The 15,569-nt window shown below is 45.0% G+C and overlaps 1 protein-coding gene across 2 annotated transcripts in view; it reads left to right on the top strand.

Annotated features, from left to right (window-relative positions):
• Nucleotides 1–15,569, top strand: part of MYO10 (myosin X) — a 191,653-nt gene that overhangs the window by 121,300 nt on the left and 54,784 nt on the right. For both annotated transcript variants that reach the window (XM_045847792.1, XM_045847791.1), the window contains exons 18-19: nt 1,399–1,507; nt 3,256–3,336. In XM_045847792.1, the coding sequence (XP_045703748.1) occupies nt 1,399–1,507; nt 3,256–3,336 (190 nt within the window). The remainder of the gene's footprint in view (nt 1–1,398; nt 1,508–3,255; nt 3,337–15,569) is intronic.

Here is a 15,569-nt window from a genome sequence, read left to right as displayed (position 1 = left end):
CGGGGCAGGGAGCCTGTCTGAAGCGTCAGCTTAGATGCTCAGCATCGGAGTGTCCGGTCCTCAGACGCGCTTTAGGTCTCCTCCCCGAAGATTCCCTCTTTATCATGTTGTCAGCCATCTTTATGTTCACATGAGGTTTTAGGCCTGTGAAAATGGCAGTGTTTTAAAAATACCATTGCGTGTTGTCTGTCACAGCAGTTTCTTAGTCAGTAGGCCTACAGTGATGCATTTCAGTCAAAGCAGGGTCTTGGTGTTAAATAGAAGCGTTTTGTTGGTCTGAAGGCTCACAGGCCAGGAGGCCAGCGTCACACGTACCCTTTTTCCCTGATTGGACTGCAGAACGCCCTGTTTCAGCCCCGGGTTTCTGTCTGCGGCCTGAGGGACTTGGGCTGTTTGTTCACTCTGCTCCCTCACCTTTGACATCTGTGACATTTTAATGGAACCAAGTCTTTTCTCCACAGCGTCCAAAGTACTGTCAGAGAACTTCCCAGAGTGGGTGTGAACTAGCCCCCCGGAACAAAACTGAAGAAGGGTTGGGGCACAGTGGTCAGGGACAGGGGAAGCACTGGCATTGCCACCCTGGGAGGTGCAGCTGCCCAGACGTTGCCCCCACCTTTCCTGGGCTCCGTGAAGCCACTAAACTGCCCCCCTCTTTACAGCTAACAATGTCTTCTGCGCAAGGAAGATAAAAAGTTATTGAGAAGCCATTTACCTTATTAGCAGGGGCAACGAATTAATTCTGTGCAACTTTTCAGTAATAGTAAGAACCACAGCATCAGCACCTACCATGTGCCGGGCACCTGCTCAGCCTTTTGTGTACATTTTCTCATTTCATTCTCACCCCCGAGTCATGGGATACATTCTAAAATTACCCCCATTTTTTTGGATGGAAATACTGAGGCCCAGAGAGAAGCAAGCATCCTGCCCTAGTCACACAGCTAGGAAGCAGCGGAGGCAGGGTTTCAACCCCAATCTGCCTCACTCCAGAGTTAGCGCCTTCCCATCTGTTAAGTGGTTGGACGTTGAAACACTGGGAGGTGAGCAGAGCAAACACGTCCCTTCTGCAGCCAGGGAAACCAAGGCTGCGGGAGCTTAGGGGCTGCTCTGGGGAGCACGGTGCTCCTCACTGGCATGCCACCCTGGGTCGCCCATCACTTGCATCACAATCTACTTTTCTTCTGCAAGACTCCAGTGCTCCGAAGGTGGCTATTGTTTTGTTTTGTTTTTCAATGTCTAACACTTTTGGCAGAGGTTGGTTTTAAATCTTTGAAAGCTGTCTTAGCTCTTCCAGGCTTCGGTGGGTTACTGTCAGTGGGAAAATACATTATAGTTACAGTAATTCGGCACCTACTAATTGGGTGTGTGCCCCTCATGGTCCTCTGCTCTTTGCTGTCACAGATTCGACTTCATCTATGACCTCTTTGAACACGTCTCAAGCCGCAATAACCAGGACACTTTGAAATGTGGAAGCAAGCACCGGCGGCCCACAGTCAGCTCCCAGTTCAAGGTTAGTCTGCGCTGCTGGCCTTGATGAGGCCATAGTTTTTTGTGATTTAAGAATTGAAAATAGGAATTAGGAACAAGAGCTCCATGAGTATGTGTTTTACTTTTATATCATTCTTTAAACCAGAAATAAAATACACTTCCTTCTGTTTTAGAGATAAAATAAACTTTTTTCCTGAGCCAGATGAGAACATGTAGATTTTTGTTGTTAAAAATAAATAGCTACTTATTCTAAGTATATGAAATAGCAGTTCTTAAGAATTACCATGTGGGATTACTCTGGTTTGTATAAAGAAGATCAGATGTAAATAGTGTACATTTTTTCCAATGTCTGGACTTTTGTATTTTTCTCAGGAATATTTATGATATTATGAGTAGGAATAATAACCAAGTGCATGTTTAAATAACATTAGCATTGGCCTGACTGGTGTTGTTCAATTGGTGGAACATCGTTCCGCAAAGCGAAATTTGGTCACCAGTTCAATTCCCGGTCAGGGCACAGGCCTGGGTTGCAGGTTTGGTCCCTGGTCCGGGCGCATGTGGAAGTCAACCAATTTGTTTCTCTCTCATATCGATGTTTCTCTCCCTCTCTTTCCTCCTCCCTTCTCCTCTCTCTAAAAATAAGTAAATTAAATCTTTAAAAAAGAAAAGTTAAAATTCTGATTTCAAAGAACAAAGCATTTAAAAATTATGAAATCTGTGGCCCTGGCTGAGTGGCTCAGTTGGTTGGGGCATTGTCCTGTACACCAAAAGGTTGCAGGTTCAATCCCCCATCAGGGCGTGTTAGGGAGGCAACTGATCAATATTTCTCTCTCACACTGATGTCACTCTCTCTTTCTCTCTCTCCCCCCCTCCTCTCCCCTGCCTCCCTCTCTCTCCTTCTTCCTCTCTCTCTGCCCCCCACTGTCTCCCTTAAATCAATAAACATATCCTTGGGTAAAGATTTTTAAACAGTTATGAAATTTGTGACAGTTGAGTATTTCAACATGAAACTTGAGGCAGTTGCACTTTTTAATGTTTAATGAAATTGTGAAATCTTTTTAGGGTGATATGGGTATGGTTATCTATATATATTTTAAAGTGATTACCCTTTAATAGTACATATCGAAATACTGAGGGGTGATATAATACAATGTCTCAGATTGGCTTTCCTATAAGGGGTGGGCGTAGTATGTGCCAAGACAGGGATCAGATGAAATGAGATTAGCCATGAACCGAAGCTGATGATGAGTATTCATTACATGCTGTCTGCTTTGGCAAATATTAAAAATTCACAATTAAAAAAAAACTTTAAAAAAAAGAAAAGAAAGCAGTTGATTACAGAAGATTGATCTTCCCGGAGATTGAAGGTGAGAGTGGAGGCAGTGGGTTGAGACCAGTGAGGTGCAGGGAGAGGCTGGCGTTCTGACGGCCGTGATGAGTTAGGAGGAGTGAGTCCAGTGGGGAGTGCGTGCTTCTCAGGTTTTCTCTGCCAGCCATCGAAATATTCCATGCTTTTTTGCTGCTTAATAGCATAGTTTTTTATTAATGGTACTATTTTAAAGAAGTGACAGATGAATTTCAATGACAGTGGATTGTAATACTTTGACTATATTTTATATTAGAATGATAGGATTGAAAATAAAAACTATTATTCCTATGATTTATATTGTTTGAAGTTTGTTTCTGGTAAGTGCCAAAGGTGCTGAGAAATGTGAGGAACGATGTACTATAAAAGCCCACATCACCATGTACCTGTTCTCTTTCTGTTAGGACTCCCTGCATTCCTTGATGGCAACGCTGAGCTCCTCTAACCCTTTCTTTGTTCGCTGTGTCAAGCCAAACATGCAGAAGGTAAGATTTGGGACAGTTCTAGAATGAGACCCCGTCTTTAAGGACGCTGCCTCTGAGGATGATTGGTTACCCTCAGGTTTGGTCTGTCCAAAGTCCTTTCCTTGTCGATGGTTAGAGATGCATATGGCATTATAATAACCTCACGTTACAGAACGGGAAAACTGCCTTTGTCTCTTGTTGGGCCTGTTTGTCTGCTTTTGAGTGATGCCGTTACGCTTTAGAGAAATGGAGTTGAAAAGAAACATTGTAGAGCATGTACTTTTTTTTAAGCATTGGATGTGAAATTCTTGGACAGGCTTCTGTTTTAAAGAAGTTGTTGGTATGTTTTTTGTCATTGATGTTTCTGTTTATTTCATGCTGCCTTGAGGTTAAATGGAATGAAGAGCCCGTATTCCGTATTTTAAGGACTTCAGGTGGTCGTAACTGATTGCCAAATTCCTGAGAGGTTGTCCTCATGAGTCTTCAGGTTTAAGCTCCAAGATTTTAGCTTTTGAGTGGCATGTCCTGATCAGAATAATGTGAATTTTAAAAGGAAAAGCAATTTAAACAAAGAAATTTAGTATTAGAGGTAGATGCAGTTGCTGAGCCCAACACTAAACTAGGCAATATGCCTTAAAAAAATGGACATTATCTTCATTTGGCAAATATCAGCTCTTAGAAACCCCCGGGAAAACAGGAAAACCCTCACCAGAGAGTCATGTCGAAGGCCCCCGCCAGTTGAAAAACTGATGTCATCCTCCTAAGGACCAAGAAGAGGAGTCTGACGTGAACTGTGTCCCGTGGAACTCGGTTACAGTCTGATAGTCCGGTGGAGGCTCCGTCTTGCTTTTCATGTTGTTTACCCACTACTGTCTTGATTTAATGTTACAGTGATTCCCAATTTACAGTTTAAAGATGTTTACTTACAAAAACCACAGTGTTGAATTCTCTGCCTTCTCGGAAGGCAGAAGTGCACATTCTCTCTAATGAAGAACAACCTGTTTAGTTTGTTACCTTCCTGGGAGGTATGATGGCGAGAACTTGGCACACGTGTGGCATAAAGGTCGTCCAGATTGGCCGTATGTAGATCTGTGATGACTTCACTGAGTGTGCACTCAGTGGTAGTTTACAAAGTAACTCATCTTTTCATTTTTCAAATTCATGTTCAGATGTTTTACGTTGCCACAGAAATGACAATATAAGCAGTACATAGCTTTTTTTTTTTTGACATTTTGTAGGAAATTAATAGTTAAGGCATAACCATGTACTATGTTAGCTGGTTCATATTTCACTGTATAACCCCCATGGGCAGTGTGTACAAGACCGTATAAATGGGCTTTGCATTTGGAGTCTACATTCACAGGAGCTGCTTAACGCCTGTCAGTGTTTCTTTTCTGTTTTGTTTTGTTTTATAACATGATAATACCGCATTTCATCCTTAAACATGCACGTGTTTTCCAGTGGGAGGTCTTGGAGGTGGGGATGGATTTGCAGCTTTTGGCAAGCCCTAGTTTCACGGGAGCTCCTTGTCTCTCCTGGCAGCGTGGGACACAGTCGGGCAGTGTTCCAGCCGTCGGCACCTTGGATTCCATGAAATGGGGACCTACTGTCTCTGCATCATTATAAGGCTAGAAATTCCTCTACACTGTAATAGCTCTGGAAAGTAGGTCCTCTTGAAAACAACTCAGCAGCCAGAATAGTGAAGAAGTCACTTTCTCTTTGATGTTTATTTTTCCTTGCTGGCATTTGATTGTGCCCAATTTCTTTTGCCTTGCATTTTGAAAAAATGATCCAGTCCAAGCTCGTCTCTCCATTTGTGCCGGCTGGCAACCTTTTCTTCTCCTGACCGGGGCAGACAGTGACTCGTAGCACACCGAGAGGTGGGCCGTAAAAGACTTTGACAGAAATATCTTGGTAACATTTTAAAGACACCTGGACAGTAAAGGCACAGACACAAGAACCAACTTGTCTGAGGCAGTAGATGTAGGTGGTATTTTTAAGTGTGAAGATGTTAATTAGAATTTGGAGATATTAAATTATGACTCGTTCCGCCTTCCTTTGGTAGCACTGAACATATTGGAGTGTTACTGGTGATCATGTTACGTGGCACGGATGTAAACAGCCCCCATTGGGAGTTTCTTATGAATACTCCTTTGTCCAAAGATAGATGCTTCTAGAAATTCCACAGGGGAAATGCTGCCTCCCTTTACCCCAGAGGTGGGGAAGCTGTGAATCCAGCGCCGAAGGAGAAGACCCTCTCCTGTCACTGTGTATGAGGTATTTTGTGCATCATTCTAGAACCTGGATCAAAGGTTTTGGCAGATTCTCTGGGGATTTTTTTGTTCGTTTTTTTGGCAGTTCTGTGACCAGAAGGGTAAGAACAGCTGCTCCAAAGTTGGAGGCCTACAGAACTGCGGCCTTAGTAAAAGTGAAGTAGCTGCCCTGCGCCTTTAGGAGCACGTCCAGCATGCCCGAGGCTCCTGGCGAGCGAGCACGCCCAACGCGGGCCCCAGCTGTCGGGACAGGCCGCCTCCCCTTCTGGGCAAGGGTGTGAAGCCCCAAACGGGCACTGGGGCCTCAGGCATTGGGATCTCCTTAGTGTGGGAGTACTGCGGGGGCTTTGTTTCGGAAGCAGGTGTATTGAGGGAGAATATAACTGAAGTGCTGGAACACTTATGTCTTCAAGTATAGTAATATGTGGACTTTTTTCCCAAACAACTTATAGCTAATATTGGGTGTTGTATAACAGGCACTTGACCAGTGTCATAACTGGTACTAAGGTATGGAGTGAAATTTAAAAACAAAAACATGCCTCTTTGACATAGTCCTTTGTCTTAGTGTGGACAGATACAACCTCCAATCAACTTAGAATGTTCAGTTTACAAAGAGCTGACTTCTCCATCAGACCATTTTTCGTTGCTCTTGTGGGCAGTTAGCTTTTATCTTTTGCATTTGCTTAGGCAATAGTAGTTTCTGCCCGAAAGTGTCCAAACCAAGCCCAGGAGGTTTCTGTACAGAACGGAACCTGCTTCGCCTCCTCAGGATTTCTCCCTGAGGGGATTCCAGGCTTGTGATCTTTCCCGGTCCCTCTGTGCCTGGTATTTTAGCACCTAAATTCTAGTCAGAAAAGTCTGTCATTAACATTCTTCAGAAAACCCCCGAGGAGGTGCAGGGCAGAATTAAAGAAGGGAACAGAAGATACGCATCAGGAAAACCTTCCCAGGTGTGAGAACTGGTTGTGTGAGTTCCCAGCCCCGCATGGAGGCCGGGCCCACCCCTCGCAGAGGGAGTCTCGGCTGCCCCGGGACTGGCGGCCCCTCCTGACTATTCCTTCTGCAGGTTTGATGTGAGGAGCACGCAGGCTCCAGAAGGGACCATCCTTGATTCCAGCAGCATCTAAAGATTCCGTGGGGGATCCTTCAGAAAGGCAGGACTTGAGGCACCTGGATAGCCCTGGACTGGGAGCTGCTGGGGGAAGGCTTCTCGAAGATGAGGCTACTTGAAATAGAGCGTATTTAAAAGAGGAGGAGTAGGGGGAGAACAGAGATAGTCCCGCCAAGGGGAGGCTGTATCTGGGCCCCAGAGGAGGGAAACTGGGAGGTTCCAGGGGCGGACTGCAGGCGTATTTGCTGGAAAAGGGTGTCAAGGCGGAGGACGAAGCGGAGGACGATGGGTCTGGCCCCTGTCTGAAGCACCGGACCTGTGTCCGTGTCCTGCCTGCTGTTGGTGTTATGTCAGACTAGGTTCCTCCTTTGGACAGCCCCCTAAACAGCCGTGACAACACGTAAAGTGAGGGTGATGTGCCTGCGTTGTAGAGACATGAGCCACCTGTTTCCAGAGGCATCAAGACTTGGAGACTAGGTTCCTGAATCGGCACATTCAATCCCCAGATTCAAACCTGTGTGACCCAGGTGCTGCCTGCCAGCATCGTCTAGGCTTTTTTTTTCTTGCCTTTAACAAAGACCAAACATTTCTGTAAAAAGCTCAGATGGTAACGTGGTATGTGAACTACTTTGAATGTTTGTCCTATTTTATTCTTCATCTATCGTTTTCTCATTTGATTCATCTGTTCTCTCATTAGCCTGACTGAACTGTAATCCTGCAACCCTTCACATGTTGTTTTGGGCTCTGGTCTCTCTCCCCTCATCCGGTTTTCTGAGCAGTGTTCCGCATACGTGGAGGATCATGGCTGCACAGGTTGCAGGGTCTGCCTCGTGCATCTTCGCGCCCTGCTGCCTGGCTCCAGGTCTCAGTAACTGTGGGGTCGCATTGCACGTAAAAGCCCGCTGGACAGATGCCCGTGGTGTAAGAGTGCTTCACTTTGCCGAAGATAAACTCTCATGCGCTGTCTGTAGTCCTTGTTGTCACAGGTCCTGTTCTAGTTCATTTATTTTGTTTTTAGCATGCTTTTCACTTCTGGGTTATCTTTTTTGGTGCAGTTGGAAGTTACTCGAGAGACATTTCTATAGGTAGGTATTAGGGTAATATTCTTAATATGAACCTGCCTTTCTGTGTTAACATGTTACGTCTCCCTGTCTACCTCTTGCAGCTGACTCCTCCTCAGCTGGTCCCCCTCGGGTACAGAGCCCTTTTGGAACAACCAAGCACAGCACCAGAGGCTGTTCACAAACACTTCTTCCAGTTGGGGCTGGGACTTCAAACTTGACATCTAAATGGGTCACCTGGGGCCTTTGTTAGCTGCCATGATGGGGCAAGAAGGTCTGGAGTACAATCTGTCAGATAACAAAGGTTTAAATTGGAAGATTAAGCATTGGGTTTTAGCCTTCTGATGGAACTTTCTGGAATTGTACTCAGTCTAGATGTTACCCATTAGTATATTTTATTGAACCTAAGACTCCCATGGTGGTAAAATGCACCATTACTTACATTTCACTGTGGAAGCAAGGCTCTCTGCCTGCTAAACCAGAGCAGGGCACCACACGCACTTCTTGACTGTTGCTTTGTGAAAAGTATGAAAGAGCGGTACGGGCACGGGGGAAATTCCCCTTTCCCTGCTCTGGTTCTTTTGGCTGGCTGAATAATCAGTAAGAGGAGACAGGGTGAGAAGAGAAAATAGAGTCTCATCTCCTGTGCACAGAAACACCCGCCCCCCCACCTACCCACCCACCCACTTGAGAGAGTCAGAGATCCCACTGGCAGGAGGTGGGGGGGTAGGGGAGGGGGCACTGAGCTGGGGAAGGGGTGAGGTGCCTTGGGGGCCTCAGAGAGGCATTGCAAAATGACAAGCAGAGCAGACCTTTTCTAAGTAGAAGTTTGCCCTGCCCTGTAGAGAGGTCAAAAGAAGTTTTCTCTGATAATTTTTTACTGGCAGAGCCTCTCATTCATGTTCTTCTGGGTAGTTAAGATGGAGCACACAGGTTTCTCTTGGGCCTGAAGCTGTCTGTGTCCCACTGAGGCACACCTGGGGTGGGGTGGCTTCTTCTGGACCCCCACGGAGGTCATCCCTCTACCACAAATATTTGTTTCACTAGTAACACAGTTAACACCGTGCTACTCTGTTTCCAGACCTTACTGCACATTTTTAAAAGCTATCCAGTGGATGAAACTGCAGTGTAGTTTGTTTTTTTTTTAAAGATTTTATTTATTTATTTTTAGAGAAAGGAAGGGAGGGAGAAAGAAAAAGAAGCATCGGTGTATGGTTGCTTCTTGTATGCACCCTACTAGGGACCTGGCCCACACACAACCCAGGCATGGGCCCTGACTGGGAATTGAACTGGCAACCCTTTGGTTTACAGGCCAGCGCTCAAGCCCCTGAGCTACAGCAGCCAGGGCTGCAGTAGGGCTGTAGTGCAATATTTTGATGACGTTTAAAGGACAGCTGGCCTCAGTGGGAGCAGTGTGCCCAAATTTGCAAAGATGGGACGAAAAGCTGTGATGAAATTCACACCCCCAGGTATTGAATTATGTGGGAATGGCTGTTGGGATGTCAGCAAGTCAGCAACGCACCCCAGTTTCGGGCACATCAAGATGGGAACCTCTTTGCGCTAGGAACTGATGAAACGTGTCTTCCTAAATAACACTCAGGGACAGAGGATTTACTCTTTCCTTACACTTAAACAGCCCTTGCAATTTTTTTTAAAGCCCTTGCTATTTATGGAAAAGGTCTCACATGTACTGAAGGAGAAATCTGCATTCCTGCTTCTCCCATTCACTGGTTTTCATCTGGTCATTTACGATTAAAGCGAAATGTCAGATACACATTCCAAAGAGCATGTGAAATACTTTTAAATCCTTAATAAATAACACGTTTCCTGGCTCTAGTAAACACCCTCCCGAGCAGAACTTCATCTCAGAACTTTTCTTTAGACATCAGCACGGTGTTACAATGTCTCCAGGCTCTTGGGGCACCTGAGTTTTGCAGAGCTTCGTTGTCTTATTTATTGACTGTGCTTGTCTCATTCGTGTGTATTTCTTCCATTCCTTTCCCTGTGACTGTTTCCCCAGGGCTCCCCTGCCCCCAGCACCTCTCCCTCCGAGCGCTTGTGGGGTTACCTGCAGACCCTGGGTAACTACGTCATTCGTGCTCCGCACCAAGGACACAGGTCGCTCTGCTCCACTCCCGCTGAGACAGGGGCATGACAAGGTGTCCTGGGTCACGCGTTAGGATACATCACTGTCCTGTGAGTGTGGGAAGAGATGCACAGGTGCAGAGGCCCATGAAGCAGCCGGGTGAGATAGAAATAGATCAAAGGTGTGCACCTGGGGTTCTGTCCAGCCTCCTGTCACTCTGCAGTGCGTGGCCTTGGGATTGTGTGCTCCTCTCTCAGGTGTGTATAATGACAGTGCCTGCTTAGGGGAGCAGTTGTAAGTGTTCAATCAGGTAGTGCAGCCAGCTGCATTTGACTGTGAAATAATTGACGCCGGAATTACATGTTTGAATGTGGACAGTGTGCTCACCAGTTTCACACCTCACTTCATCCTCACAGGTTTACCCCTCAATTTCAGCTGAATCACAGAAAATCTTTCTAAGACTATTGCTGGACCTTTCCTTTTGGGGTTTACTTTTAAATCACTCATCTTTGGCTGATTGTAGTTAGCTTGAATCCTTACCCAAGGATATGTTTATTGATTTTAGAGAGAGAGAAAGGTGGGAGGAGGGAAAGAGACATCCATTTCCTCCCATATACACCCCTACTGGGGATCAAACCTGCAACCTAGGTATGTACTCTGACTGGGAATCGAACCCACAACCGTTTCGTGTATGGAATGATGTTCCAAGTAACTGAGCCCCCTAGCCAGGGCTTAGCTTTATTTTATTTTATTTTTTTAAAGATTCCTTTAATCCTTACCATTGTTAGGAGATGAGAGAAATACAGAGAGAGAGACATCGATTTGTCATTCCACTTATTTATCCACTTCTTGGTTGATTCTTGTATGTGCCCTGACCAGGGATCGAACCTGCAACTTTGGCCTATTGGGATGATGCGCTAACAAACTAAGCCACTTGGCCAGGGCCTGGGCTGAACATCTTTATTCAAGTTTTTTAAATTAATAGACTTTCTTTTAAAGAACATTTTTAAGTTTACAGAATTTTTTAGCACAGAGTTCCTGTATCCCTCTTCCGTCCAACATGCACTCAGAGTTTCTCCTATTATTAACATCTCGAATTAGTGTAATACCCTTGTTATCATTTCTGAGCCAGTGTTAAAGCAGAGTGGACACTGAGGTTCACTGTGTCACACGGCCCTTTGATTTTTGACACATGCGTACCATCACGATGTGTCCAGACACCTGATGTTCATACTCTGTTCTCTAATAAGATGAACATTTTTTAAGTAACGTTTTTGTAAGAGTAGGATGGTTTATGATTGTCTGGCCAAAGGTGAAGCACTGAGAATGAAGTTTTATGGCATCTAATAAAATGTGAATGATGCGCTTTTACGTAGAAGAGACTGAATGGAAAAATGGGGAGGGCGAAAAGCATGGGGACCTGGGACTTTTCAGAACTCTCTGGATTATCAGCCTCGACACCCAGTCCATCAGACAGCCGTTTGAGATGGCCCCACGTCCTCTGCCCACTTACTGGAAAATGCCCACTTGGCATCCTGTAAGCCTCCGTAATTCCGCCTGTCTTTTTCTGATTGCCACTCTTGTTGTCCACTGTTCTGTTAACCGAAGCAGCCACAGCCACCATCTTTGACTTTTGAGAATATCACTTACAGGAGACGTGTAAAAAGGCAGCTCTACCTTTTCAGGGAATCTCAGTAAAGGAAGCATTAAAGCTACTATTCTTCTCCCTAAAGGAAACAATGCCGCTAAACCCCTCAGTGGTCACTTGAATCCTGTTTACTGAGTTGTCATAGCAACCATTCAGTAGTGCTATGTAAAGACCAGGATAAATAGCCATAAATGAAGCTCCACTCCAGGGAAAAGTGTTGTTCTCAGGGTAGACTTTCCTACGTTACCATTGGCTTGATTCTGTCCTGGAGCTTTTTTGTTTTGTTTTGTTTTAAGTAATAGGTCATCTTTTAAAATAAAGATTCTTTGGCCCTTCAAATGTCTTTGCACATTTGTTGGTGCAGAGAAGGTGGTTGGTGTGCTCCCCCAGTCAAAAGTGTCTTCAGCAGTTGCAACCCCGCCAGCCTCGCCAGGCTGGAGTTCCTTTCAGTAGAATCAGGAATGAATTAAGCAAGCAGAGCCCAAAACCCCACATAAAAGACTGGGAACACCGGCCAGCCAAAGAAAGCCCGTTTTTGTGTCTGTGGGCTCAGAGACTCCTAGTCCGCACTGCTAAGGATGCAGCCGTCGGCTGTGGACAGAAACTGAAGCGGGGACAAGAGACGCAAGGTAGGGGTTTTACTTGTCTTTGTGCTGCTTAAATTAAAAGTTGTGTGTACCGTGCCAGGAACACAATAGTGTAAAGTTTTGCAGAGAAATTTTGTAAGCCTTAGGAGAACAGGTTTTGCCATCTCTGTGAGCACCAGAAGCGTGTATAGTTTCTAAACAAATGGATAAGTGCTGAGTTTGCTTGCATGTACGAATTTGAACTGCTGATGCTTTGTGAAAATTAAGGACATGTCGTGCTTATCAGGTAAGGCATCGATTGTGCAGTTTGTTTTTGAGAAGGAATTCACCTCTTACAAGGAAAAAGTCATTTTTCATATTGGGGTGCAAGGGGAAATTGCAAGTGGTGGCTTCTTTTATTTCAAACGATTCCTCTTTACACATTTATACACTCCCGTCATGCAGTTATTCCTTGCCTTGTGCTTTTATGACTGAAGAAATCTGCTTACGAGAAACTCTCTTTTAAATTGTGTGACAAACTAGTTTCTGCACAAGTGTGGGGAGGGGGGAGATTCCTGGAGCTGACTGGTCATCTGGTGAACGTGTTGTTTCACACGAGTTTGCACATGCTGGAATTTTGCAATCTGTCTGGAGAAACCTGATAAGGCACATTTTGTTGAGATTCCCTTATTCCCCGAAGTCGATGTCTCCAAAGAAAAGAACATAATAAAGAGAGACTGAAATGCTAATCTCTTCCTCTGGGGGACATATGAATGTGTTCATTTGATTTCTATTCAATTGCTAAAAGTGCCATTTAAGGGAGTAACAGTTTTAAACGTGAAGGTGGTCTTTCATATGAAATTGAGTCACATTTAAAAGAAATGAATAATAATGTGTCCGACTGCTACCTAACTCAGTCTGCTTTCACTGGGATCATCTGTAGGGCTGAGTGAAAACCGAATGTTAGAGTGCTTCATGTTCACCATCAGTTTTTAAATGCTGAGAGTAATTAATTCGACATGAAGTTAGTAACCGTCATAAGAAAAAGGCTGAGGGTAAGTCATGGGAAAGTACCCCATATTTCTTCCCCTCCCATAGAGTTTTCTCACCTGCATTTCTGTTTCAATATTGGATCCCCAATCCCATAATCCCACTGTTACTTACAAAAGGGATTGAGCTGTGGATACACCCACTCTTCTCAGCTGAGGAATATTTCATTCTCAGGCGTGTTAAAGGGCCCCTTCAGGACGACTGTGCAGTTAGAGACAGCACCCCAGCCTGCCCTGCCTGCTTGCCTCCTGGGAGGTGCCGACTGCTAAAACAGGGTAAATGCCTGCTACTGTGTCTGCTGTGAGGATAGCCAGGGCCTTCTCACTGCACCCCTGTGGCTGTGCGTTTTACTTGGGCTGATCCTGATGAAATGAACTTGGTGAGCAGTGCCCAGTCACAGTCCCGGGCCCAGCCCGTCCACCTATCTTAGGCAGGCGGCTGTTTTGTTGCTGTTATTTTTTTATCTCTGGTAGAAGTGGCACTGTGTTGGCATTGTCACAGCCAACCCCTTTGCCTCCTTGAGGGGTGATTTCTGTTAGTGACTTCATTCTCAAAGCCACCCTGCTCACCTAGCCACTTGCCTAAGGTTTGATTCCAAAGGCTGTGTTCCCCTTGGTCACTCCGGAACAAAGCGCTGGCTTTGAGATTGTTCTCAGGCTGGGAGTCTAAGCTCCCTGGGTCTTCTCTGAGCAGGGGGGCTGGTAGGGGGGCACCTGGGCAACTTTGCCCTCCTCTGTGGTTCATGTGTAGGCCTTTGTGCCTGGGGGAGGAGGCCCTGTTCCTTCCTCGGGTCGGTTCTTTCTGGTACTCAAAAATATTACTGCAATAAATAGTAATAATAAAAACACCCACCAGACCTACTGGGTGTTGCCTTTATCGCTCCCTAATAAATAGCAAGGTGGTAGTTGTTGATTATAAAATATTTGGAAAATTGGCAAAATATCAAAACTTCAAAATTACAACTACTTATGATTCCACCACCCAGAGACACCCTGTGTTTACATTGTGCTGTATATATACATTTTTTCTTTAAATTTGGGTTGTAGTCTACCTTAATGTTATAACTTACCTTTTTAAAACTTACTATATGTTAAAATATTCCAGTATTTTTTTCATGACTACAGAATTCTGCTAGTAGCTATACTTTAAGTGAATTTCTACTATAGGATTAATTTCTTTGTTTTAAACAGTGTCACTTTTTATTCACATGTATAAATGTCTGTATACATTCAAGACTGTTTCCTTAAGGTAAATTCTCAGAAGGGTATTTGCTCAGTCAGAGCATGCACATTATAACTTTGACGTGTACATACACACGTGGCCAAACTGCTCTTCAGTGAGGCAACAACAAACAGGACAAAATGTTTGCAACATGTATAGCAATGGATTTATAACCTTAATAAACAAAGAGCTCTAACAAATCAATAAGAAAATACCTCCTGTTTTAGTAGGAAAAGGAGTAAAATATGTCAATGAGAAGTTTCCAAATGGTGAAGTACAAATGGAAAATAATCTGACAACCTCAGTGGTATAATCAAAGGGATAAAACTTAAAATAGTGACATAACGTTGCCAAGGTGAAGAGTGAATGAGTTGTTGGGTTTCGTGTTGCTTTTTAACAGCACTCACCAGGGCCTGTGAATGGTTGAAGAACGACCATTAATGTGCTCTGCTGCGGGGAGTTTAGATGGCTGCAGCCTTTCTGAAGGGGAATTGCATTCTGCCTTCTTGTTTTCTTGCCTTCCTGGGACCGTATTCCATCCAATTTTTCTTTCTTGTGCTGTTGAGAGTTCCTTCTCCCAGGATCCCATCCCCTTGCTCACACTGTCTTTGCATGAAGCGGATCCAAATATTCTCATATAATATTTAATATACAACTTACACATACATAAAAGGGTGGGGGGTGGGAGTGAATAGGCCTCCCCTTTGAACAGCCTTCTTTTCACTGCTAAACATTCCTTAAAAGAGCCCATGTCCATTTTCTTGTTTCTGATGCTAAGCCACCAAAACTGCCTTTGCCTGTCTTGCTGAAGCTTCCAGGGGCCAGCTCCTGCGTCCTGCCCTCCTGATCTCCACCCCCTGGCCCGTGACATTACAGTCCCCGCCTCCTTCCTGGCACCTCTCCCAGGAGCCTCTCTCCCTCCCCCTCTTGCTCTTGACTGGCTCCCTGGATGGAGGCATGGCCTCAGGGTTCTTCCCTCCCCGGCCGTTTCTGAAGGAATGCTCACGGCTCTCCTTCCGCCCTCAGCCTAGGTGAGTACCGGTCCACTGTGGTTTTCCACCCCAAAACCTTTCTCTCAGCTGTGGCCTGGTGGTCTGATTTTGTAGCCTACTTTTTTCTAGTTGTCTGAAGTTTCTAGTTCTGTGCTGGTCTGCATCTCCTGGCCAGCACTTCAAATTGAAATGTGTTTATAATTGTTTTGTATTCTTGGTTTTCCCCATTTCAGCATTTTTCTTATT

Source organism: Phyllostomus hastatus, unplaced genomic scaffold (genome assembly GCF_019186645.2).
Source record: "Phyllostomus hastatus isolate PE091 unplaced genomic scaffold, TTU_PhHast_1.1 phas_contig_58, whole genome shotgun sequence".
Taxonomy (NCBI): domain Eukaryota; kingdom Metazoa; phylum Chordata; class Mammalia; order Chiroptera; family Phyllostomidae; genus Phyllostomus; species Phyllostomus hastatus.
Note: the sequence above shows the minus strand (reverse complement) of the source record. Positions and strands in the feature narration are given on the sequence as shown.